General features: G+C 39.3%; 1 protein-coding gene across 15 annotated transcripts in view; it reads right to left on the bottom strand.

Moving 5' to 3' along the window:
• Nucleotides 1-1,852: 1,852 nt before the first annotated feature.
• The window catches only part of gab1 (GRB2-associated binding protein 1), a 92,940-nt gene continuing 70,252 nt past the window's right edge, over nt 1,853-24,540 (bottom strand). For 9 of the 15 annotated variants that reach the window (XM_088633106.1, XM_088633104.1, XM_088633105.1 and 6 more), the window contains 7 exons: nt 17,252-17,346; nt 16,406-16,715; nt 11,526-11,615; nt 8,060-8,153; nt 7,231-7,357; nt 4,654-4,788; nt 1,853-3,848 (listed from right to left, as the gene is read on the bottom strand). In XM_088633106.1, coding sequence (XP_088489232.1) covers nt 3,690-3,848; nt 4,654-4,788; nt 7,231-7,357; nt 8,060-8,153; nt 11,526-11,615; nt 16,406-16,715; nt 17,252-17,346 — 1,010 coding nt within the window. In that variant the 3' untranslated portion in view covers nt 1,853-3,689. Of the gene's footprint in view, nt 3,849-4,653; nt 4,789-5,418; nt 5,495-7,230; nt 7,358-8,059; nt 8,154-11,525; nt 11,616-16,405; nt 16,716-17,251; nt 17,347-24,540 lie in introns of all 15 variants that reach the window. The other 6 variants (XM_088633115.1, XM_088633109.1, XM_088633107.1 and 3 more) reach the window with 5 other exon arrangements.

The following is a 24,540-nucleotide window of genomic DNA, read 5'->3' as shown; positions in this document are numbered from 1 at the left end:
CCTACTCCTTGTACCCTAGCCCCTGGGTAAGGCAAGAGCTGGCACTCAGCCGAGTGGGAAGTGCTTTTTAAGGAATCCCAGTCGCAGTCAGCTCGTGACGTGACCCAGGCTCGAACCCGCGTTCATACAGCTCAACCTGTGCTTTGGTAAGCCGCTTGAGAGGCTTAAATTCCTCTTTGTTTCAGCATTGACCCTGAAGCACTCCATTGCTTTGAATGTGCTAATCGCTTTAACGATTTGGAATACAGTACCTGTATTATGTCCCATCGAGTCCTCATGAGTGAAAAGATTCAGTTTCTTCAACCCTTCAATGTAAGGGTTTTCAGTGCTGCAAACTATAAGATGCAAACATGGCCACAAAGACGGTTTGGGCGATTTTAAATGCCTGACTAGAGCAATGCAAAATTTTAACACTGCTCCATTTAATTCCTATCCGTTTCACACCATCATACTTCCAGATTAATTTTATTACTATGGTGTCATGAGTCCAATGATGAGTCAACATAAGTGCCTAAACAATTTTCAAGTTCAAGATGATCAGTGCCAACCATTTTTAAATTTACAGTATACATTCTTCAAACCTGCATATACTTGTCTAGATTAGATTTCATATCCCTAATGTCTGCCTGGAAATGAAGTGTAAGTGTTTCTCTACTGCCTTATATAATGTTTGGAACACCACTATCATTTTTGTATTCTCTGCACATTAAACTAGATTTACAAATCTCAGCAAACAAAATGATTTAAATAAGGAAGAGCATGGAATCACCATGGCACTGTATAAATATCATCAATGGTTAGTTAACTTCTTCACTTACCACTTACCCTTTTTCCGCACACTCACCAGTTCTTCAATCACATGCACAATTAAATTCAGATTTTTGCAAAACTGGCTTAACAGTCTATACTGTATCAAGAGTTTCATTTCATATCAACTTGTGCACAGGAAAATGCTCCATATTCTGTGCCCATTTAATACATAATACATAAGTGAAATTCAATCATTCATTCAATTCAAATCATTTGAAGAATGTGAGTTTCCACAGAAAAAAATCAATAATGATGAAGAATGGAAAATTACAAGTGGGTTATAATCTTAAAATGATTGGCAAGATTAAAGAGTGCCCTGATCCCTTGATTTCTAGAAAAGAACAATCACACATGAATATACAGATCATTTCTACCCATTACCTGAGTTTATTTTTGTTTTACAGGTATGAGTTCTTGAATTTCAGGATAACTTAATTTGAAGCAAGTCTCTACAAGTATTTTTCTTTAATTCTACCATCTCGAACCTGGAATTTAAAAGAATTGAACATGTACACAATGTTTTGTGACTAACCAGTCTTCCCTCTGATGTAATTCCCTTGTTGTAATACAGTACTCTACAACAGACCAATTTCAACTGAACTATGATCAGATCACAGCAGTCTGACCATAGGAACAATCTAAAAAAACAGCAGAGAGATTGTTATTTCTGAATCAATCCCAGGGGAGATGAAGTTAGGCAGTGCTGATGTTCTTTACCTGAATTTGTTTAAAAGATGCAGTCTACTTTCAATGGAGAAAGTCAAAGCCTTTTGCCAGGGAATTTCCTCAGTCACAACAAGAACACTTGTGGAAACTTCGACTTCCCTAGTTACAATGCATTAGGGCACAAGGGAAGACTTTTAATCTTCATTTTGTTGAATCTGTTCTTAAACAAAGACAAACTAAGCCTTTACCTTCACTACTTTCTGAAAACAGGTGTTTATGAACAGGTTAGGAGGCAAAAGTTAATTAAAATATTCTGCCCTGAGATGCCCTTTATAAGATGCCTAACGGGTAAAGCAGTGTGATGTCCAGCACATGATTTGAAAACAATTAATAGTGATTTTAATAATTTCTTTCTTTCAGGTGTTTAGAATGCATAACGGTCTTGTTTATTTACTTTAAAATGTACACTTGTCTTTTGATTTATTTAAAAAAAGATACAAAGCATAAAGATTTGTTGTCTGTCATGTAACCAGTAAATTCTGCAGAACAGGAGGAAAATTAAGCCACTTGGAAACAAATCTTCAGTTCATTATAGGCACAGTTCTCGAAGAGTACATGCTGGAATAGTAGAGCAATTATGTACAGGAAAGCTAAGATTTACAGGACAAAGCAAAACATACGCTTCTGCGTGTTCAAGGTTTAAGTACAGAGAAGTTAGTAAAGGTACTGTAATATATGTACAAACGGTAAGATAAGTACGTAAGTAGTTTAGGCAGATGTGTTTTTCTTATTTACAGCAGACATCAACAACATCATCTAGATAAGGCAGTCCCAAAGGGGAAAAAACTGTAAAGCAAATTAATAAAAAATAAATTAAAATGATTTAATAGGAAAAGAAAAAGTGTTAATCTTGAAAAAGTCACCTAGATAAAGGAATGAAGAATAAAAATAAATTGCTGATGCAAAAATAAAATAACTGGCACTTGTTAAGAAGGCATCTTTTACAGCACATTTTCTGAGCATTAATAAACAGTCTACAGATCACAAAACTTATATCAATCAGTAGCGCATAGATTGCAAGATCACTACTGGTTATAAGAACACCTGACTACTTTAAAAAAATAAATTATAAATGGATAGCTGTATTAGTAATTATGAGTACCTGATCTTGTTTTCTTTAGAGTTTGATACCTTGCATAACTAACAGAAAGCTTAAAAACTTCCCATTAAAAAGCTGTCACAGTTATATCAATTCCATCATTTTCATAATTCAGATTATAAATCCGATACCACCATCTCAGTAGGTGCGGGATTCTTTCCTGCAGAATCCACACTTTAGCTTTCGCATAGTAGATTCAGTACACTTAAAGGACACTTTCAGTAATATAGATTATTTTAACTTAGACTACTCACACTTTTGTCTGAGCAAATGGGATGCATTTATACGAAAGGAATAAGGAAGTGAAGAAATGTTATTTTTACACCTTTGAAGCAAAATTGCATTTTCTACAAAACAAAGAAACTAATTCTGAATTTAAAGCTGCATTAGGAAGCAACTTTAAGGACATGAAGCAGGTAAGAATATTTGCAGCTGGATCCAACTGTGATATCCTAGAATGAATCGGAAAACAGAAAGTGATTTTTTTCATCCCCCCTCCCCAAACTTTGAACGTGACCTAGCCAAGTTTTTCTTGTAAAGAAGTGAATCTAAGAACCTCCCCCACAAAGAATAAGGGAAAGAAAGTGAATCAACCTGTGTACAAGTGTGTGCGAATGAGTGCGCATATTAAGATTTCAAGAAAAAAAAAGGACAACTATAGCATCTGACAGAACAGTGAGTGGCCTTTTTAAAAAAAGAAACGTCAAGGAAAACACAATGAAGTGCCCACTGGTCCAAAAGTCCCCGGCTGCATTGGCGTCTTTTCCAGCATGAAGAAAGCGGGCAGAGTTCTTCCACCGTGCTGTGACATGCCAACAGGAATCCAGAGCTGGATGTGTTGTGTTCAGAACATTGAAGCAAAGAGCAGAGTTCAGATAGGCGGTACTGTAAACAAAATGCTGAAACTCTTTTTTATTTCCTTTGTCTTTCACCAACGAGAGCCCATGCCTTAGTGTTCCTTTAAGCCTCTTTCCAGCAGTGCTGTTGTGCGGCAGCGGCAGTGTCCAGCCCGCAGTGGTCTTTGCACCGGCTCGTGGGAGGGGGACGGCCGAAATCACTTGGCGCCTTTGGAAGGAGTTTCAGAATCTGTCGATTGCCTCCCATCGTTCCAGGCCTTCCGGGTGTCCTTTAACGCTTGCGTTCGCTGCTGATCCACAACCACGTAGTCCACGCGCTCATCCGACGCGGTGCTGCTCGTCCCATTGCTCTTCTTCTAAACAAACAAGGAGAACGCGCTCATGACATCCGCACTCTTCTTAGCTCAATTAGACACCTGCAGAATGCGCTTTCGGACAAGCCCGTCGCTCTTTTAAACAGCGACATTTTTAGACCCATTTGTCTTTATGTGAGAGTAACTGAGAATTAGAATTCTTAAATACAGTCATCAGCTTACGTAGCAATTATATTCCTTAACCTGCTAAGTAACCAAATTCTATGTGGGATTTTGATATTTGTACAGTGCAGTACAGTCATCCCTCGATTTAGGAACTTAATATATACTGCTCGAAAGGTGAAAATTCGTAAATCAAAAACATAATTCCTATAAGATCACATATTAAATTTTCTAACTCTTATAATGACAACCCCAGAGTTCCCTCCCAACACTATCCTTAAGTTAAAACAGAACATCAGACGAAAATATCAAGCACAGCTTTGCCTCAAAATAACTTAACATATAAACAAACCTAAACAATGCATACAAAACACTAAACGAGCAGTGAAATGATATTAACCAATCAGAGGGGTATCTCACAAAGCAAGATTACACAGTTAGCCAGATAACGTTAGTGAATACGCTCACATAAGTCTGGCTTTTTAGTTGAAAAAAACAAGTTTGTATCATATCCGATTAAACAACTACAGTGTTACTTCCTCTAATTCCCAACCTGCTGTTATTTTTAACAGGTAGGCGCAGCAAGATTTCCAGCTTGCCAATCAGAAGCGGGGCGCTCCACCAGCTGCGCCATGTCCTCCTAACAGCGGAGTCAGACTGCACCCAGCACACTGGCAAGTCGTACCTTACGAGGGGGTGTTGATTTTCCCGGGTCCAGGTCTAAGTCCAAGTATTCCACCTGCTTGTCACCTTTCGGTTTCACCATTGGACTGCTGCCGCCATCAGTGTTCATCTGAGCCAAAAGTTTCATGTTCTGAGGCTGAAAGGGAAACATTACACACAAGACATACTCATTGAGAGTGTAAAGACTGAAATGTTCCAACAGTGTGAAAACTGCACAGCAAGCATGAGGACAGGAGAGACAAGTGCTAATATCTAAATGGTCTAGAAAAGTCAGTGTTAAGTATAACAATGGCGTTTAAGAAAAGAGATAAATGCAGCAAAATTATTTTCTTGGACAAAAGAAAGCAACAGCATGCACTGAACTGCAAAGCAAAGAAGAAAGTGACCTAGTTCAGCTTTAGCATTTTCTTTGTCTCTGACTCTCGATCTATTGCCCAAATTCTTGCCACTCCATTCTGGAATGCCCAGCAGTCATACTTCCCAGGCGAGAGCAATGAGGACTTAAATCACACGAACCCACTCTACCCACACCAGTCACATCCACTACGTCTAACGATGGGATGTTACAAAGCTCAGCAGGCATTGCAGCAGGTTGGCACGGCCAGTCAGTTCCAGGCAATCTTCCTTCTCTAACCAATGAAAACCGCAGGCCCTCATTAAGCGGCACTCATTAAGCCACTTAACGGAACAGTAATTGGGCAAAGCTTTTTCAGCAATTAACGTCAACTCCTTTCTCTAGACTACTCTTCCAAGGCTCCCACCTCACCTCCTCTATCTCGTCAAGGTCTGACACTTCTCGCTTAACAGGGGTGATGGGGACAGTGCAGTAGAAGGACTCTTCTCTACAGAGCAGGGGGAGAGAGGAACAAGAGGGGGCAGTCAGAAAGGAACTGAAGAAAAAAAAAAGCGCAAAGGGAAAAGAGCAGCTGGAACAAGAAAGGAAAACCGCCAACAGATGAAATAGGGCAGCAGAAGGACATCCCGGTAAAAAGGAAGGGGAACGCTGTTCAAAAAGAATACACGAGACCGGTAACAACTGGCCCTTTTCTTTGTCATCATGTAAACACCAAAAAGTGAACTCGGAAATAACGTACTTGTCTGTATTGCTTTGTGAGTGCAGCATAAATAAAAGGAGCAAAAGAGCACAGCCCTGGCAGGTATAAAAACTCCTCTCCTGGCTCTCCTAGGCTCGGACTGCCAAGGCGAAATAAGCCATGAAACAAAGGTTTCAGAAAAAATGAAGCCACATTGGAGATGTTTGCCTTATTAAACCTATATTTAAAGATACAAGAGAATTATTTACTGATGACAAGAAAAGGGTCCTTGATACCAGTGGGGGAATTGGCATAAGAGATGAAGTGCAAACATAACAATGGAAGAGAAGCAGTCTCCAGTGGTGCTCCAAGCAGAAAATAAGACTAAAAAAAGCTGGAAAAAAGAAGAAGTGAGGAGTCCTTCTGGCCAGTCCTTTTCAACTGCCTATGATGGGGCTCTTCCTACTGAACGCGTCCTCATTTACATTGAGAAATCACACATAGCTGAGGGATCTTCCTCAGCACAGAGGACCAACTACCAATAAAATCAAAAGGAAAGGTGACTCCTAATATGCTGCAGGCTAGATTTGAAATGTATCCTAGTTTAGTTCAGTTTGATTGGTTATACTTACAGAGGGAAAGCTGTATTTCAGCTGCTGGGTTTACCTTATCATTTACATTATGCTATTTCCTTATGGCAAAGTGAAAGGAATACATACACAGAAACTCTGAAATACAAACTATTAATAACAGTTATAATGATAAGGTTAATTTTCACAAGGTTCATATACCATTTATCTATCAACATCATTTAAAAAGCCTCTTTTACTTTAGAATCCCCAACTAAGTTAGTCCTATCATTTTCTAAAGATTAGCATTCTGGGGGGCAATTTTAAACAACCAGGAGCACACATGATCATCCCAGAAGATCCAAACTACGTCGTAGAACATCCTTCTATTCAGTAGTTGAGCAAAGATCAAACGAAGATCTGTACTCTGTTGTCATTGCTCTTTCTTGAGAATGTATATTTTTCTACATGGCTATAAATTTAGGTGTGCTGCATCTGTGCTGCCTGCCTTTGCTGTCACATTGTCAAGGCTCTCTGCGATAGGGTCTTTCAGAAAGATTACATTTATTTCACCCCTGATCTGAAGTCAATATTATGCAGACAAGCGTGAGCCCTTTATGAGAGGATGCGGCGCACTTATTTATATAGAAGGTCACAGAACATAATTCATTAGAGTCCAAGACAAGGTCTTTGAACAACAAACAAAGGCCAAATTCAGTGATGTCACTGTCAGCTACCAACCTAGCACACTGCAAGCCAGCCGGGTACGAACCTGCCCTGCACAGGAGGCAGATTTCTATCCCAGACAAGAGGTGCATGAATTTCAAGAAGGTGAGCAAGATAAAAATAAAGGCATAGTTTTAGACAGAAAGCATGTCAGATGGTACAGGAAAATAAACTGTTTGTCGACTACAATGGCACAGTGGAAAAAAAAGTGAAAATAGGAACAGTAGACTTGGAGCTGAGTTTACATACTGGTTCGTCTGCAGGCATGCTAGAGACCATGGGTACATAATTCTCATCACTGTCGTCGTGGGAGTCAGTGCTGGAGGCGGTGCTCTGCACTGACGGGGGTCTCGGAGGCATAGGGAACCTGGTGGGACTGATTAGCAGGACATGTCTTACAGACCACACTTAAAGCACAAAGATCACCTGCAACATTGAAGTCATCACTGACAGACAGCGTGCTCAGAGTCTGAGACACTCCATCCTGGAGCTGATGTTTCAAAACCTTCATGTCTCATGTAAAACAAAGCATGAACCCATGTCCTACATTGTGCAACATTTAAAACCATAGGGAATAAAACAGCCACGCGCTGACAGCAGTATTCTTAAATGATTTGTTCAAGACAGGTTAAGGCCACAAAGCTCCAGCAATTAATGTGTCTTGTTTTTCTAAAGAGGGTGTATGTAATTTCTGCAGTCCTAAAAACGAGAATTTTCACATTAGATTTTTAGGCTACTGAAAATAACTGGACCACCACTTAGAGCAACACACAGCAATGTTATTACTAACTTCATGCATGACCGCATTTACATTAATTTAAAAAGTCCCCGTGAAGTGCACCTTGAAAGCCCGGGGTGTGACAGAGCTAGACACACAATCTTAGGAAAGTTTAACGAATATGAAATTGACTTAAGAGTTTAAACAATTTCAATAATTAATTAAAAAAATACTCAACTAAAAATGAAACACTGTGCCAATGGTCAGTCTTTGCTGGGGGAAAGTGTATCAGGTAAGCCGATGGCACTGAATAGCTTCTCACAGTCTAGCTAAGCCGCAGGCTGCAAAGATGATACTTACTCCCGGGCGAAAGTCCTTGTCACAGGGGACCTGACTGGAGCCGGCAGCTCCTCCCACTCTGGCAATGGTTTTATTTCCAGAGGAGCTGGTTTCACTGGTGAAAGAAGACATGCGCTGTTACAGTGGGCTCAGGCTTCCATACACGCTAGCCGACTTGTTATAAATCATGACAAAGAACTCAGAAATTTGAGGATATTTGACAGTTTAAAAAAAATAGTTCTTTCCAGGACGGAACTACAGTACTCTGGAGTAGGTTGTCTGTTTTATGTTGTGTAAAAATTAAATGTAGCTGCATCTGGAAGACGGCTCGGTGTGGAACTTTAAACCCACAGAGTTAAGTGTTGTATTTAACCCAGCAGAGGGCAGTAGACCCTTCATGTCGAGTGATGGGAGAATTAGTGCTCTGATATTTTTTTTAATTAAAAATGTTTCAAAGAAGAAAGTTGACAAAATCAAAATAGGTAAATATGAAAGGGCCAAGCGTTTCCAGAAATGACACGGTGACTAAACTGCACATTACACTTTTCACAAGGTTTATCAAAGAAGCAGGAGGCTTGAACTTTCAACTTTTCGCAGGTCAAAAAAACATGCATTCTACATAAACCTATCCAAACTAAATCAAACTTCCATCTGCCCTCCCCCGATCCATTCTTGACAACTGTCACCGTACTGTATGTATATCAACAGAAAAATGACTAGCTATATTGTGGCAGCATTTTGTACACCTTCACGTTCATTCATAGTTAAGTATTTCCTTTAACTCCCCTTACATTTATACTGATTGCCTTTCTGTTTTGCAGCTGGTGCTGAAATGCATCCAATTGCTGAAGCAGATGCAGAGAATACAAATGGCACAGCTGCTCTCCAATGTGACTCATGTACAATCAGCTTGGTTTCGTTAAAAAAACATTTTGAAAGACGCTTGTTTCAGATTTATTGTACTTTAAATGACCTAATTTGTTTACTGTTGCTGCTAAAAATGTTTAGTGTGAAGACCCAAATATATCCTGCTGTCATCAGAAATAAATGACTACAATCCAACTAATACATCCTTGCATTATCTGGGTTCTTTGTTTTAGCTTCTGATTTTTCAGTGGCTTATTCTCCTGGTATATTTCTTATAGTGTTTTCGTCTATAAAAGCACACATTTCTTCAGTGCAAAGATGTGAGATCCAGAAGTTTGGGAATACAAAATAAAAGATTATGACCTCATCCTTGTATCTCGGGTAAAGTAAAATGGTCACAGAGACGTTTTAAAACTGATGAAGGGAGGCACAGAAAAATAATAGGCATTTAAAAAGCAAATGAATAATGCTTACAATTTTTACTTTCTTCATGCCCCCCCCCCCAATTCAGAATGGCCAGTTCTTAATCAAAATATGTACAATATACCAACAGGAAAAGACCTGAGAAATAAAGACCTAAATGGCAGACCTCAGGGCGATGACTGATATGCCTTTTTTATATTCACCCTGGCATGGACTGTACATCTATACAGTACCTGCAATTTCTGGTGAAAACAGTTGAATTTGTCACACCTATTCAATCACAGGTCAGTTCAAGAGCATAAAATAAGCCATTGAAAAATTAAAACAAAGATTCCCATTGTTTATGTGCTATGACATTATTATACAATTTTAAGAGAAGAAATATAAATTCTCTATGGTAAAATCAGGCTTTAGGTTGTTGCCTGTGTCCAGGTGATGTCAGTATAAATTAATTTTTCAGTTTATTGGAAAAATGTTTTAGAGGACAGAACAGTCAAGAGTGGGACAGTGCAGTGGATGGCAGGACACAGAAATCAGCCACAGAGGAGGTATCCGTTTGTCTGATTGTCAGAAGAGATAGCTGGAGTGGTACATCCTAAGGTGTGGCCAACTAAATAGGAAAAAGAACAAATCCCAGGACTTATCACCCGTAACTGACCCAAAACATAGAATTATACATACAGACTGTTAATATGTATATTATATCTTTAAATGACTAACATGCCATTGATCTCGATAAGAGATTGTCTTCGAATGTTACTGTTACAGCTGTTGATATATTTATAAATTAAACATGCCGTTATTTTTGTGCACTTTACCATTTGTAATATAGAATTATGAAACGATATGTTCTGAGATTTTTTTCTCTATTTTATTGGTTGTCTCCTGCCCAGGGACTACAGATGTAAATTAGCTTTTTAGATAACTCTGGTGCAGCTTAAAAGCTGTTCACTGTCCCCGTTCAATAAACTAAGTATTGGCGAGTCTTCACTCTTCACAATAACCACAAGTACAGGATTAAGCACACACTATACTATGGCCTATCTTAAAATAGTGTGAGAGATGTTCTATGCAACTGTAAGGAGAAAAATTCTGGATTGTATTTAACATCCCCAATATCCTACATTAAAATTAAATACTCAGTGACACAGATGAGTAAACCGGTTCAGGGACTATCAATATAATTCTAAATATCTAGTCTTTGAAGTTTATGGTTTAAAAAACAGCAGAAGTGCATTAGAAGCTGTCTGTTTCCTTGCCATCATTACACAGCAGTGTAGTATATCTATTATAACAGCTGTAATTTTAATTTGCTGTGCTAATGAAATCAAATCAGTGTACACAATTCAAACAGGGAAATACGTTGTCTCATTTTATTTAAGTAATTTCCACAAACACAGCTAAGTTAAAAAAAATGAGCATGCTGCAACAATGGGTAAAATGTAAGAACTATTTAAGATAGTGATGGGAAAGATGGAATCATAATCCATAATTCCCAGTTGCCATTCCATCCTGGGCATTAGTTAGGCCCAACTTTCTGGACCAATAAGACAGCCTCCTCAAAGACGAGCAAGAAATATAGTGGTTTCTTTAGTTCTGAATTTAGTTTTTCTTTCCAAAAATTATGCAGGTTGGTGCTACACATTGGTGGAGGTGGATGGGAGTCCACATTACCTGTAAAGTGCTTTGAGTGATTGTCCAGAAAGCGCTATGTAAGTGTAATTATTATTATTATTAAAAGTTTATTTTCTATTATAACATTCATGTGATGAGTTATGTTATGTGCAAAACTGAGATATGTTATGAGATCCAATAAATAAGCTAATACACATGACACGCATTGTGGGGAACAGAATTTGTGCGAGCATGAATGCAAACATTTCCTAATATAGTGGCCACACCATTATATAATATTACCATTACCACAATTATATGACTAAACAGAGGTTTTCTTCTTTTACATTTATTTTTTTCACTTGTGGTTTGAAGTATTTGCAAAAATATCAATAAAAATAGCAAAGACAAACATACATAGAGAAGGTTAAGAAATTAATTGGGGGAAAGACTGAATTCTAGCACTTAGAAATAATACAAACAATTTAATGCATGCTTAAGGTTTAATTGAGTTAAAGGCACTGGCAACACAGATAAGAAAAATGAAATGTCCTGTATTATCGGAGCTCTTTGCAGTACATACCCTTACGTCGTCTTGAGAATTCACCTACGGTTTGAGAATCTGTTCGCTCTAAACCAAACGGTTTAGCTCTTACTATTTTAGGGCTCTGACCTGATTGGTAAAAGAAGACTTTCTTGTTATAAATTTTTTGGAACACACAATGACTCTTAAGCCCCCTCCCCATGCAGAACCAGACAGAACAGTGTTCAGCTAAGCAGAGCTCCAGTCACGCCCCCCCCGGCCCCCCGGCCCCCCCGCAGCGCTCATGCTGATGCAGCAGCAGGTCACAGCTCCCCACAGGCATGCGTTTCAGTCCATGCAACACGCGCTCCGGCCAGCAACGGCTCCAGAAAATGCATTCAGAGTGCTTCATATGTCATGAGAAAGGGAAACGCCCAAAGCGCGATTTAAAAATAACACCAGTGGAATTAAATCTGGTAAAAAAAACCAAAAAGTAAACCACAGCCAGTCATTTGTGCATGTATCCTGAAATATTTTAAAAGCCAGCAATTTGGTTATTGGATTGAAACACATTTCCCAATCCCCCCCCTTGCCCCACCACAAAAAAGGGTCTTGTGAATCTAAATATTAATTAGAGCAAAAAAAAGAAAAAACTGAAGAAAGCCACCTTCAACCAAAAGTAGCCACCACCCCCCCCCCAATTAGCTCAGCAGATCAACCGCACTTGCATGACATCCCACAGAAACAAGCAAGAAAGGCAGGAGGCAGCTTGGACTCAGCCCCCTCACACAGAACAGCTCAAGAACAAGCTCCAAGCCCACAATCTCAAAACAATAACACACTACTCGCCCCACAAGAGGCCACTCACACACCGAGAGAGAAACCACAGGTAAGTCTGACGTGAGAGCAGAGGTCATTTACAGAGACTGAGCTTACATTACATTAACATAGATGAAAAGAGATCATAGAAATGAAAGATTTATGAATGACAACATTACATTTATAAAGTCAGTGCCTGTCCCATGGTTATGAAAGCTGAACATTAGAGGTGCATGTATACTGGGTATACTCAGGTAAATACCCAAGGGATAGAGCCAAATGTGGACTCAGTGGTATAGATTAAAGCTTCTATTACTGTGGCATTTTTAGCACAACATACGCAACACAAAGACAAGAGAGAGATGCAAGGCTGCCATACATCTCCATGATTTTGTGATTTCTTGTGCTCAGGTTAACACTTGCTCCTTCAGCAAAAGTAAAGAAGTGAACGGGCTCCGCAGCACAAATGGTGATCCTGCATGATCCTTTCACACAGCCAATGGAGAATGTGAAAAACCTCACTTCCTACATTCATTTAACCGGCAAAACCACAAAATGGTGAAATCCAATTAAAGCTGGCCTAAGTAAATACTCACTTTAAAGGGACACTTCAGTCCCAAATTCTCAGAACAGTTAATAAATCTCGGTAACAAAATAAATTAATCGATGGTTTGGCAAAATTCACTTTGTGATAGTACTGTATAGTCGCCCTGTTGTTGCAAACCCCTAGTCTCACCATGGGTGAGAGTGAGAGTTTGCGCAAATTGTGACGTGATGCAGTCCTTCCTGCTCACTAGTCACTGTAATGACTAATGTAACGCGATGCATGAACAAATAAGTACAGGTTGTGCAGCAGACATTTCACCACAGAAATGATCCAACATGATCTCCAGGCAGGGTTAAGAAATAAGTTGCATCTGTCGGCAAAACCAACTTGAAGCCAAGAGCGATATTTCTATTGGATGAAAGGAGATGTATTCATAACCCTGCTTGTTTAAAACATAATAGGGCCGGTTCAGCTCACCAGAGGTTTGGTTGCCTCGTTCTGAGTCACAGAATATGGAGTGACGCATACCTGGAAATTTAGTCTATATTGTGATGTAAATGGGAGGTTTTACACATTACTGTGTAAATGTTACTTTCATTGTGGTTTGAAATGCACTCATCAATGCTGATTATTTCTAACCTTGAAATAAAAAATAGCATTACAGTTCCTTCTTTAAGTATCAAGGTGCAGGTTTCACTTAGCACATTTACTGCATTTTCAACAAAGAATGCACTTCAAACTGCAGAACGATTACAGTGCATCATTCTTAACTCAAAGCTACCATTTCCTCGGTTACTCCCCGTCTCACACAGTATTCCCCCTCAGGCATTATCTTCGTGTATACTGCAGCACTTAAACCCAGACATACCCAAACTTTCAGCTCTCCAGACCAGCCAAAATGGTTGCCATTCAGATAAAGGCAACCTGATCTTGTCTTGCCAATACATGATGATAATGTATTTATATACTGTGGGTTTTGGCATTCATAGGCATGTTTTACTCCAGGCAGAAAAACAAAAGCATAAAAACACCTGTGTAGAATAAAAACTAAAAATACAAAGCTGTGGCCTCAAAAATTATCTGGTCTATATTGCTAAAATAAAAGAAATTGGGGGGAAAAACTACATCTTCACTTTAAGATGTTGGAGCAATTGGTCAAAGGTAGGCACTGAATAGACATAATTTGGTATATAAATGTGTTTTGAATACACAAACCGCTAGATACATTTACAAATGGCCAAAACAGACAGAGAAGCTTAAACCATGCTGAATAAAGTCTACATTTGGTCAGTCACTGCTATTACAATATATGTAGAAGAGGCTTTATACTGTCAGGAAAGAGATTCATAAGGAATACAGTTGTACTTTTTTAATGGAGTTGATATTGATTCTGAAACAAAAATGTAATTTGTTAAAAACATCTATAATGAAGACATTCTCTGAAGCTTGCATATCTATTTTTGTTTTGATTTTTTTGTATGTTTTGGTGCAAAACTTTAAATGTTTCTCAATAGTAGAACAGTACACTATATTTATTATAGTAAATATAGTTTAGTACAATTTATTGTGACTAGGAAATTAACTTTACAAAAGCACCTAGTTTCATATGCACATTCCTCTTTTGCTGTTTGAAACAATTTCAAGTACTCACTGGAGTTAGAAAGTAATAGCTTGAATCAATCCTGATGTAATGACTGATAAGGATCAGAACTTTAGTTATTCTAATGCTGCAGTTTCCCTGTGAACACGTTTCTGTGCTGTGTACTACTTTTTATGGAAAAATAATTGAAGAAAAGCAGGATCCATTCCATAAAGCAGAAATGTGTTGTAACTAAAATACCTCTTAAAAACATACTAGTAAAAAAGTTTAAATATCTGAAAAACAGTCCTATTCTGATCTGCTGCATATTGCTGAAACAAATCACCCAGCCCTGGAATTACAAGGATGATGGAGCTCATTTAAGTTCTACTTCTTCCGAGATGCCTCCTCTATTCACTGAACTGACTGACTTCTTAATCTTTATTCAGTTTAAAGCACAGGCTCTTGTGTTTCATACAATACAGGAAGTGCAATTTTGATAACGGTTCTTTTCTTGCATGCCCTTCACACAATGGCCTTATTTGAACTGGTGAAATTTAAATTCTCAGGTGCAGTTTAACATCTAAACAAGTTTACAGTATTTTCCTTCCAATAATGAGGAAATAAGGACATAGACTAGTGCTGAATCACATTGGCACCCAGCAACAATTCATGTGTTCTCAAAAGGCTCTTTGAGTGAAGGAGAAATGACTCGGTTTGCTCTTTCAAAGCCTCAGATTGCGGGACAAAGCTGCGTACACAAGGAGCTGAACTCTGGGTAAAGGAGGCTTGCAAATGGAAGGCCAGATCAAACCCCTTTCACTAACAGGTGCATAGCAATGTCAGCAAAGAAGGACACCGATGTAGACATGCCTTCTTCTTAAAATTATAATCATCAGTAAAATATTGTATGAAACTAGCTAAGTTTCTTTAAAAGGGTTCGACAGCTCAGGCTGAACAAATGAGCTGACATTTTATTGCATGGCTGCTAAAAAAAGTCTGGTATTATAGGCTCCAGTCATTTTTTTATATTCTTAAAAATTCTGTAAATTTTCCAATTTCTTTAAATATTAAGCAAGATGTCCCTAATATACTTATACCCCAGTATAAGAATGTTCGGTATATGAATTTTCGCTAACATGAAGAATTTGTGCCTTATAATTAATTATAAGAACGAAATTGCGCTGTTCCGAACATGAAGAATTTGAACCTCGAAATTCGTTATAAGAATGAATTTTCGCTAATCCGAAATTTGAAGTTCGAAATTGACCGACTTTAGCAGAGAACCTTCTGTGAACAGTATGGTTAAGGATGCCGTGAGGCAGCAGTATTTTGTTTGCATTAGCAGCGAAAGCTTGTGTTCACATTTTCAAAGTGTTTTTGTGTTTGTTTTGTAGTTGCTGTTCATTATGGGCACTAAGGAAGAGTTTGCTTGTTTGTTCGCTTGTTTCACAGATTTTATTTAATTCTGACTAGGTTTTTTATTTTTATCAATTTCTTTAGCGTAATAGTCGACAACAGTTCGCACGTTGTTCTAGCCGATCGCTTGGATAGCAATCTATTACGAGATTAATGAAAAATGTAAATATGATATACTTAATTATTTCACAGCTATAGCTGGCTTATTTGAGTAGAACTGCACTGTTCATTAGCTTGCTATAATGGTCTGTGTGGTTCAGAACTGGGTTTTTATTTTTGATTTACGATCTCCTGCCTTCCGAACAGATTTTCAGAAAGGAATTAGGTTTGGATACCAGGGTATGTGTGTACACCCTTCCGTATAGCATTACTCTGAAACTTTGTCAACTACAACGAGATGGAAAGATGCTCCTAACACTATAAAAATGAATGAGTTAACACACATGGGCAGGCACGACCTCCACAGACCAGAAAGACAACAGGGAAATCACGCGAGCAGGGACAGAGAAAGGGAAGGAAAAGACAGATGAAGCCTCGCTCCTCTCCCCTCACGCACCAGCACTCACGCCCACTCACCCTTGCGGTCCGGTTTGAGGTTGCGGTCGACAGGCGGCGGCTGGCAGTCGCTGATGAGGACGGGTCTCCGGGGGGGTGTTTTGGGGCTGGAGCGAAAGCCCATGTGCGCCGGCGGAGGGACCTGCTTCCCCAGCGAGGGGAACTCCATGGTGACGGGCGTCATGTACATGTAGTTGGGCTCCTGTATGGGCTCGGACAGGCTGCCGGAGTGGGAGTGGTGATGGGATGGGGAGTTGGCGTCCATGGCAACGTAGTTGGCATCCACTTCCTCAGTCGACGTGCTGCCGACCGGCATCATGCCTTTTTTTCTCTGCGTTTCAAAACAACACAGGGATGAAAGATGCAAACAGGTGCATTTTCACCTAGCCAGGCTCCAACACTAGGCTTTTACATCTATTTATTACAAGCCAAAATCCAAAATGAGCTTCTTCCTGAAACCGAGATGGCCCTTTCTTTCATAGTATAGAGCAGGGTTCTCTCATCAATGAGGGTTTCGTCGCATCGCGACTTCAGGATTAGAGACCCCTGCCCTAGAGGATCATTTGACCGCCTAAAGGAAATTAATCTATAACCAAACAATATAAGGATGGGACACTCTCACTCTTGAATTGAATTGTAAACCTAATTTCATTATTAGGTATTTGACTACTGTATTAGTCAGGCCTCATGTATTTGACTACACTATGGTCACTGCTGGTTTACTGTCCTTTTTTGTTTTGTAGTCAAAGAGAAAGATGGTAAACGTAAACTATTTCTAAAAATGGCAAAAGAAGAAAAAGCAAGCTCTCCGTTTTAAGTACTCATGCTGACCACACAATATAACAAAAGCTTTCCATATGAACTTACGAGGTAACTGTTGAAGCTTTCATTAAGATCAAGCGAACTGCTTCTGTCTGTAGCAAATGGTCTAGGGATGTCGTAGAAATCTTGAGAGCCATAATCTGTAAAATACAAAGAGACAGAAGGGGAAAACCTCCACATCAGTTATGTGATGTAACTTGGACTTTACAACTATTTTTACAAAAGAACATCAACCTTAAAATGAGTTTATTTTCTGACAATAACAAATTGCCTATGTCTATTTTACACAAAGAAGTTTAACATCAGATAAAACAAAAAGATGTACAGTTGGTAAAAAATGCATTAATATTTAGAATTATAAACTTGAAAATACATACATTAGAACAAATTGTACTATAGCATACCCAAATAAGTTCAGGTACACAAAATTACTTTGATACACAAAGTGAATCACATGATTCTGTAATACCCGTTACCATGTTACAAAAAGATATTGCCGAAGTGAGCAACCTGATGCATTCTGGGACTTAAAGAAATGTCCAGCATTGACATTTTGAAAAATTCCAAAATTTTGAGTTCTTGTATGGGTTCCCTCCTAGTTTCTTCTCTTCAGGCCTAAAAAGATTTAGTTATTTCAGAGCCTTTTTACAGTATAGCGTCCCCCTCACTATACTAGGACCCTCTAACACCTCTTCCAGCATCAACCTTGGTTTTTCCCAGACTTTCCCCAAGTTAGAGGCATACACAAAAAAAGATTTGCAGCTGTAACTGTAAGATACCAAAGAAGTTTCCATAAAGTATTGATTTGGAAGCCGGAATACTTCTGCAATCAACATACTGTAGCTTTTGATTTTCCCTTTGCAGCTTTTGCTAATATGCAAAGAAATTATGAAAATCAAAACAAGTAGTATGATTCCGTAATCATACAAAATTCCATTGTTGTGGTATGGACACTACTAATTATACTGTGCTTCACTGCTTTTCTAAAAGAAGGCACATCTTTTCAATCTCCGTGCATGTAAGTACAGTATTTTTCTCATATTCCCCTGCCAGCAGTCAGCACATGACATACAGTTTAACATATAGTTTAGATGTGCCACGGGGTCATTATTTGATTTTATTTTGCAAGGCGTGTATACAGAAAACAGATATTTTGTATGTACAAGTACTTTGCAGAAGTATTCAGTCCCTTCCAGTGATGCCCCTTCTCTCAAATTACAAATGAAATATACAAGCCTATCGCAAGGGGCATGGGAGTTCATAGAAAAAACAAAAGGTGCTTTCATTTTTCAGCACAGGGTTCTCTGGAGTTCACAAAGTTCAAATGAAGACAATGGATAGCACATTCCACAGGCTAAACAAATACACACAGAGGTGAACAGTATCATCTGCATGTCAATAGTCGGGGCTGGTGTCACAGAAGCCTCCCACCCTTTTCAAACAGTGTGGAAGAGTCAAAACAAAAGCCCCTTCAGTTCAAACATACTTCACAAACGATTACTAATATATACACATACATTTCGAAATACTTTTCCTTTTTCTAAGATGTAGGTCAGGATGCCTATCATACATTTATTTTATGGAAATAAAACATATGGTTGACACTAACCTCCTAACCTCTAGATGCTCAAGAAACAGGCTGTCAGTCATCCCTCAACCTTATTTTACGGGTTTGAATTTCTGTTACCTAGCTTACCACCAAACAAACACTTATACCCAAAAATACAGTAATACACATATTACACATATATCCATGTCTCCACCTGCCACCTAGACATCTGCTGGGAGACATGCTCTTTACAGTTGTAGCGTAGTTTTCTTAACCCATAACTGTAGACTATGCCAGCCTTCGCATGTCTGTAACGGTAGTGTGAGGTTTTTTTTTAAGAGAATATTTGTAATAAAAACTTAAATGCTTTAACGAAACACTTTTGGGTGAAAGAAGTTAAAGGCAAACAGGTTGCTCAGTTATTTTAAAAACCTTCAAATGCGGGGTGGCAAATAAACCAAGTGAATGCAATCTTTACCTTTAGGTTCCAGACTTCATTATGTTATGAAACGTAATATAATTATAAACGTAATAATATATTTTGTGTTGTGACATTTAGATACTTTCTTCTGTATTTGCTTTACCAGATCTACATTTTAAAACAATGGAGGTTCAGTTTTGCAAGCTGCTAAAAAAATTGTCAAATATTCTAGGAGGTCAATTTTTCCAGCTTTTCACTACTTTTACATAAATTGTGATTATGATGACTGTCGATTTTGATAATTCACAATGCTTTGGCAAAGCACTAACATTTTCACTTCATTTCCACATCCAACTACTAATTTCCCAAGCATCATGTGCTACAGTGAGTATATGAGCTGGCTAGTTTCACTTCAGGTGCTAGTGAAGCAAAAGCATTTTTATTTCAGAAATCAAACCAAATGTTCATAGACTTCTCATAGACTTCTATTACATACAAGATTATGGAAACCATAAATAAAGATTAATTAGAATATCTAAATGGGAATACTATTCTAGTGGACAGTCAACATAGTCAACATCTAGAAAGTATACAAGTAATAGGTTTATTCCATGCTAAAAAAAGAAGAGAGAAAAAACACAACGTTTCGGCCGTGGAGCCTTCTTCAGGTGTGAGAGAGACAAGGCAGTAGGCAAAGGTAATGTAGCGGTAGAACAAAGGCTGGGAGGGAGGAGGAGTGAGAGGCGGGAGCAGGGGACAGAAAGAGAGGCCAATCAACAGGTGTGAAGTCAGAATAGGTGTAGAAGGGTGTGAAATGAAACTTCCAATGAATGGAGAAAATTTAATAGAATAGTAGTCTGTCGTTAAGAGAAGGGGGAAGGTGTGATCCTAGCTGCAGGATAAGTTTGGTTTCGGTAGTCTTTCTGATGTATGAGTTCAGAAAACCATCTTTGAGAACACAGACGGAGAGATTAGAGTGGTCGTGGCCGTCAGAGGTGAAATGAGAAACAATGGGCTTGGAGAGATCTTTAATCTTCACAGCCCTGACGTGTTCTCTGAAGCGGTCTCCAAGTCTCCTTCCTGTTTCTCCAATTTAGAGAGAAACTGGGCATTTACTGCAAGAGATACAGTAAATAAGGTTGCTGGAGGTACAAGATGCCATCTGGGTGATCCAGAATTGTCCTGAGGGGCCTTGAATGAGTGTGTTGTTGGATGTGTACTTGCAGGTGATACAGCGAGCTCTGTTGCAAGGGGAAGTACCTGGTGTGGATGGTTGCTGAGGGCGGTCAAGGAAGCTGTGAACAAGAAGGTTGTTCTATTCACAGGTTGTTCTGTGAATCTAGAAAGTATGTCTTGCTTAACTCATGTCTTAGAGTTCTTTGAACATACACTACCAATAATGAATACCATGCACATGGAATATTTAGATATTAGGAACACTGCACCTCCTAATTTTTATTAATGATGTGGATTCTGGTATAGTGTGAACAGTCAGGTGTTCTAACAACTCATGCCAAATGAGTTGTATTAGCAAATACTGCAGAAGCTGCAAATGGAAACTACTAATGCAAAATATTAAACAGCCTGCAGAATCTAATTATAAGAAAACCACAGGTATTTATTTTACACTTCAGGTTCATCCTCAACGCAATGTGGGAAAACTTAAAAACGTTAGGATTTGTAGTTAAAGGCAGAGGGGCTTTATGCTAATATCGTACAAGGCACCACATTTAGAATTTAGTGCTCAGTTTTAGCTACCATGTTCCAGATAATCTAACTGCACTGGAATAAGTCCAGAAAACAGCCGGCAGATGCATTCCGGAGTTTAAAGGAATGTCATACAGTGACAAGTTAGAAAATATCCGCGTGAGCGTCATGAGTCAAGCAGCCTCCTCTTGTTTGTAAGGGGGATTTGGTAAAAATGTTGCATTTTACCAAGGCAAAAGCACAAAAATAACACAAATATAACCAATGATGTTATTTCTAAACGATTCTCCTTCCCTTTAAAGAACAAAGGCTGTTTTAAAATCAATCCACATCAGTTAAACAATGAAAGCAGCTAGTGATGCACGTTGTATTGAACAGCTCAACTTTAAGAATACTGTGCCACCACCAGGAGTCAGACAGGTACAGAGCAAAATTGTTCAGCTCTGAAAACAATACCTTGGTTACAAAGCTGAAGTGCAATTTGTTTTGATTGCACAAGCTGCTGGAAAAAAGTACATAAAAAGATTTTTCAGTCTAATATATCACTTAATATGGACACTTTTTTCCTCTAGGTATTGGAAATCTCTATTTCACTGGGAGCAGTGTAAGCTGCAACTGGGTATCAATCACAATGTAGTCTTACAGTCAAGTCTGGATGTAGAAAGAAAAAACTGGCAAATTGTTAAAACCGCAGTCCTAGAATGAAACAGCACAGACCACATTTAAAGACCCTCAGTTTTGCACCAAGACCATACCATGTTACTTTTGTTTTGTTAAAACATTGTTTTTACTCTCAGATTCTTCTGATCAGCACAACAATTTCCAGTTTTTCAGAGGAAAACCTCAGACTGCTGTTCTTCTGGGGTGACAGTAGATGTGTTTAACCACCCTGAAATGGTCAAGGACCTCCAGCATGCCCGCAGGCTTCTTTCACTATATTTATGTGGAAGATATTTAATTATATTTAATAAGCAGGCATATCCTGAAGCTTTCTCATTACCATGAGCTTCCATTAGGCAAATGGAGTCAGGTTATTTCAATTGAAACATGTAACACAAGGGCAGGTCTGAGCTCACACTGTCCCCAGTCACCACAGCGACGGGCTGCATTCGCAAACGGTGCTATGAGAACACGATCAGAAAGGCTGTCAGTGCCACCTGTCCCCCACTTAACAGGTGATTACCTCATCAGCGCTGGATACTCTGTACCCTGTCCGATGCTCTGTCATTGGGTTAACACCCTGAGAGGATGAGTGCATCTCGCACAAAATCCACCTGTCTGTGTTTAATCCAGCAATCTGCCTGACTCCTCCAGAGCCGTCCAACCCGACTGTGTGGCAGGACCGGACCACCAGCCAGAATCTCCTCCAGAATCCAGAGTGCTGTACAGCAGCTTGTACAGCACCGTCTCTGCTCTGCCCATCTACACAGCAACGCTCCAGCTCTGCCTGTCTGCCCAGCGCATCTTTCACCCTGCCTATGCACTCGCTTTCACCCGGAACAGGCGATTCGATTCCTCGGCCTGTCTCCTAGCTGGCGCTTTCCCCAGGTCAGCGCCGCGGCATGATGAAATGAAGGAATACAAATTGAACACAGTCATCTCCAGCTTAAACTGGTCCTTCGTTTAGTCCAGTACATCTGTATCAGAGAAGAATCACTGCAGAACATTAGTGCAGCAGCTTGACGTTCTTTTCTCCAATATACATCATCAGTTTAGGAAACAGAAGGTTGGGCCAAAATGTTGAGATGCATCAGTGTGGAAATACTATTTTCCACTAAAAACTGAAAAAAAGAAAAAAATTATGTAGAGTTTTCTTCAGGTGTTGTAACAGGCTCCTCCACAAAACGTTTTCTTCTTATTTTTCACTGTGATATTACCCTCATTTTGTTCCTTCCTGTAAGTCAATAATACAGACCAATACAGCAGATCCATTCATTCATCAAGCTTGTCCAGGCCTTTCCCTATGTCCGTATACATTCTGCTAACACAGTGGTTCTCAAACTATGGTAGGAGTGCCGCCAGGTGGTACGCCATATGACCCTAGAACTTTGTTGTGTGCACTGAAAAATTGGGACGGGTTTTCATATTTTCTAGTTTAATAAAATTAGTTTGTGTCGAATACGTGATTTTGGAACAATGCCTATGTTGGAAATGCAAGAAGGCATAGAAATGTGTACTATGAACTCTGGCAATCTTGTGAGCACAGGAAAGCGTGATAGATGACCGAAAAATATTTAAGAACTGTTCTAGATTAATTTGAGAAAAATATACCGTGCGTCTCTGTTTCGCTCCCATGCGCATGAAATAAAAACTTCTTTTAACTTCTGAGACAAACTCCTGAAATGGAAATTTGCTAAAGCAGGTAAGCACCATACTACTTGTGAAGAACTTTGTTTACCATTGGCAAAAGAGCTGACACTTATTATGTGTGGAGAAAAGGCTGCTAGACAGCTCGACCTGCTGCCCCCTCCGAAAGACACAGTCACTCATAGAATTATTGATATGGCGGATGTTACGACCCCAAGTGTCTAGGGGTAAAGGGGTGAAACATTTAGGATAATTCTTTTGGAAGCAGGTGGGTTTTGGTGAGGGACTAGGAAGCGTGATAACAAGGGTAAGGAACTAGAGTGGTGCCAAAGGAAAGAAAATAAACAAAATGGAGCTGGCTAGGACAGTGAGGGAAAGGAAACCCGAAACACACAGTCTTCGGCGTCTTCAACACCCTAACTAACCTCCCCTGACTACCCAAAACCATACAAGACAAATGGCACTCACCCGTACTAAACTAGTGTACTAATACAAAATCAACTAAGTGTGCAGAATGTACCCAACAACCTAAACTAACCTAATACACAAACGTTCACCCAAAAACACAAGGGAACCAGGAATACAAATAAGGGAAAACAAGAGTAATCAACAGGAACAGGGTACAAAAGAACACAAAAGTTGAACATGTAACACGTTAGGGCAAGGTAAAACACAAACAAATGAACAAAAACAAACAAAGCCAAAGCTATACAAAAATACACACACACACACAAAGCAAAACAAACCAACGAAGCCGAAGCAATAACCAAAAGTGAAGCAAAGCGATAACCAAAACCAAACAGGACCGAAGTCAAACGAAAGGCCTCTTCCTTCAGAAAACCTCCATGTATATGCTGAATAAGATGTGTTCTGATTGGCTGAGAGCTAATTGATGATGACATCATACTGAAACAGTGGTGTGATGGTGAGCCAATGGGCGAGGGAGAACAATCAAGGATCAGCAGTGTGGAACATAAAAAAAAAAAACACAGAGACCACACACTGGGACGTAACAGCGGATGATATCAAAAGTACGCTGAGAGAGCGTTAAGATAAGCACATGCTTTTAACTCCTATGAGATGAGTTTGCGTTGGAGTTTCTACAGACGGTGCTAGAGCGATGACAGTCCGACACAGCAGTGTAGTTGCACAAATTAGAGAGGTTGCTCCAGAAATAAAGTGGACGCACTGCAGCATCCACCGCGAGGCCTGGGCCGTCAAGAAAATGACAATTCAAAATCTGTTAGACTCTGCTGTGAATTAAGTATCAAGGCTCGACCAATAAATTCACATATGCTTTGCCCAACTAAACAGGCTCACCCCTCTCACTGAAATGGTGCTTTTTTATTG

The sequence above is a fragment of the Lepisosteus platostomus genome, chromosome 1, assembly GCF_059453375.1.
Source record: "Lepisosteus platostomus isolate fLepPlt1 chromosome 1, fLepPlt1.hap1, whole genome shotgun sequence".
In the NCBI taxonomy this organism is placed as follows: domain Eukaryota; kingdom Metazoa; phylum Chordata; class Actinopteri; order Semionotiformes; family Lepisosteidae; genus Lepisosteus; species Lepisosteus platostomus.
The sequence above is the reverse complement of the archived record's forward strand: the minus strand, read 5'-3'. Positions and strand labels throughout refer to the sequence as shown.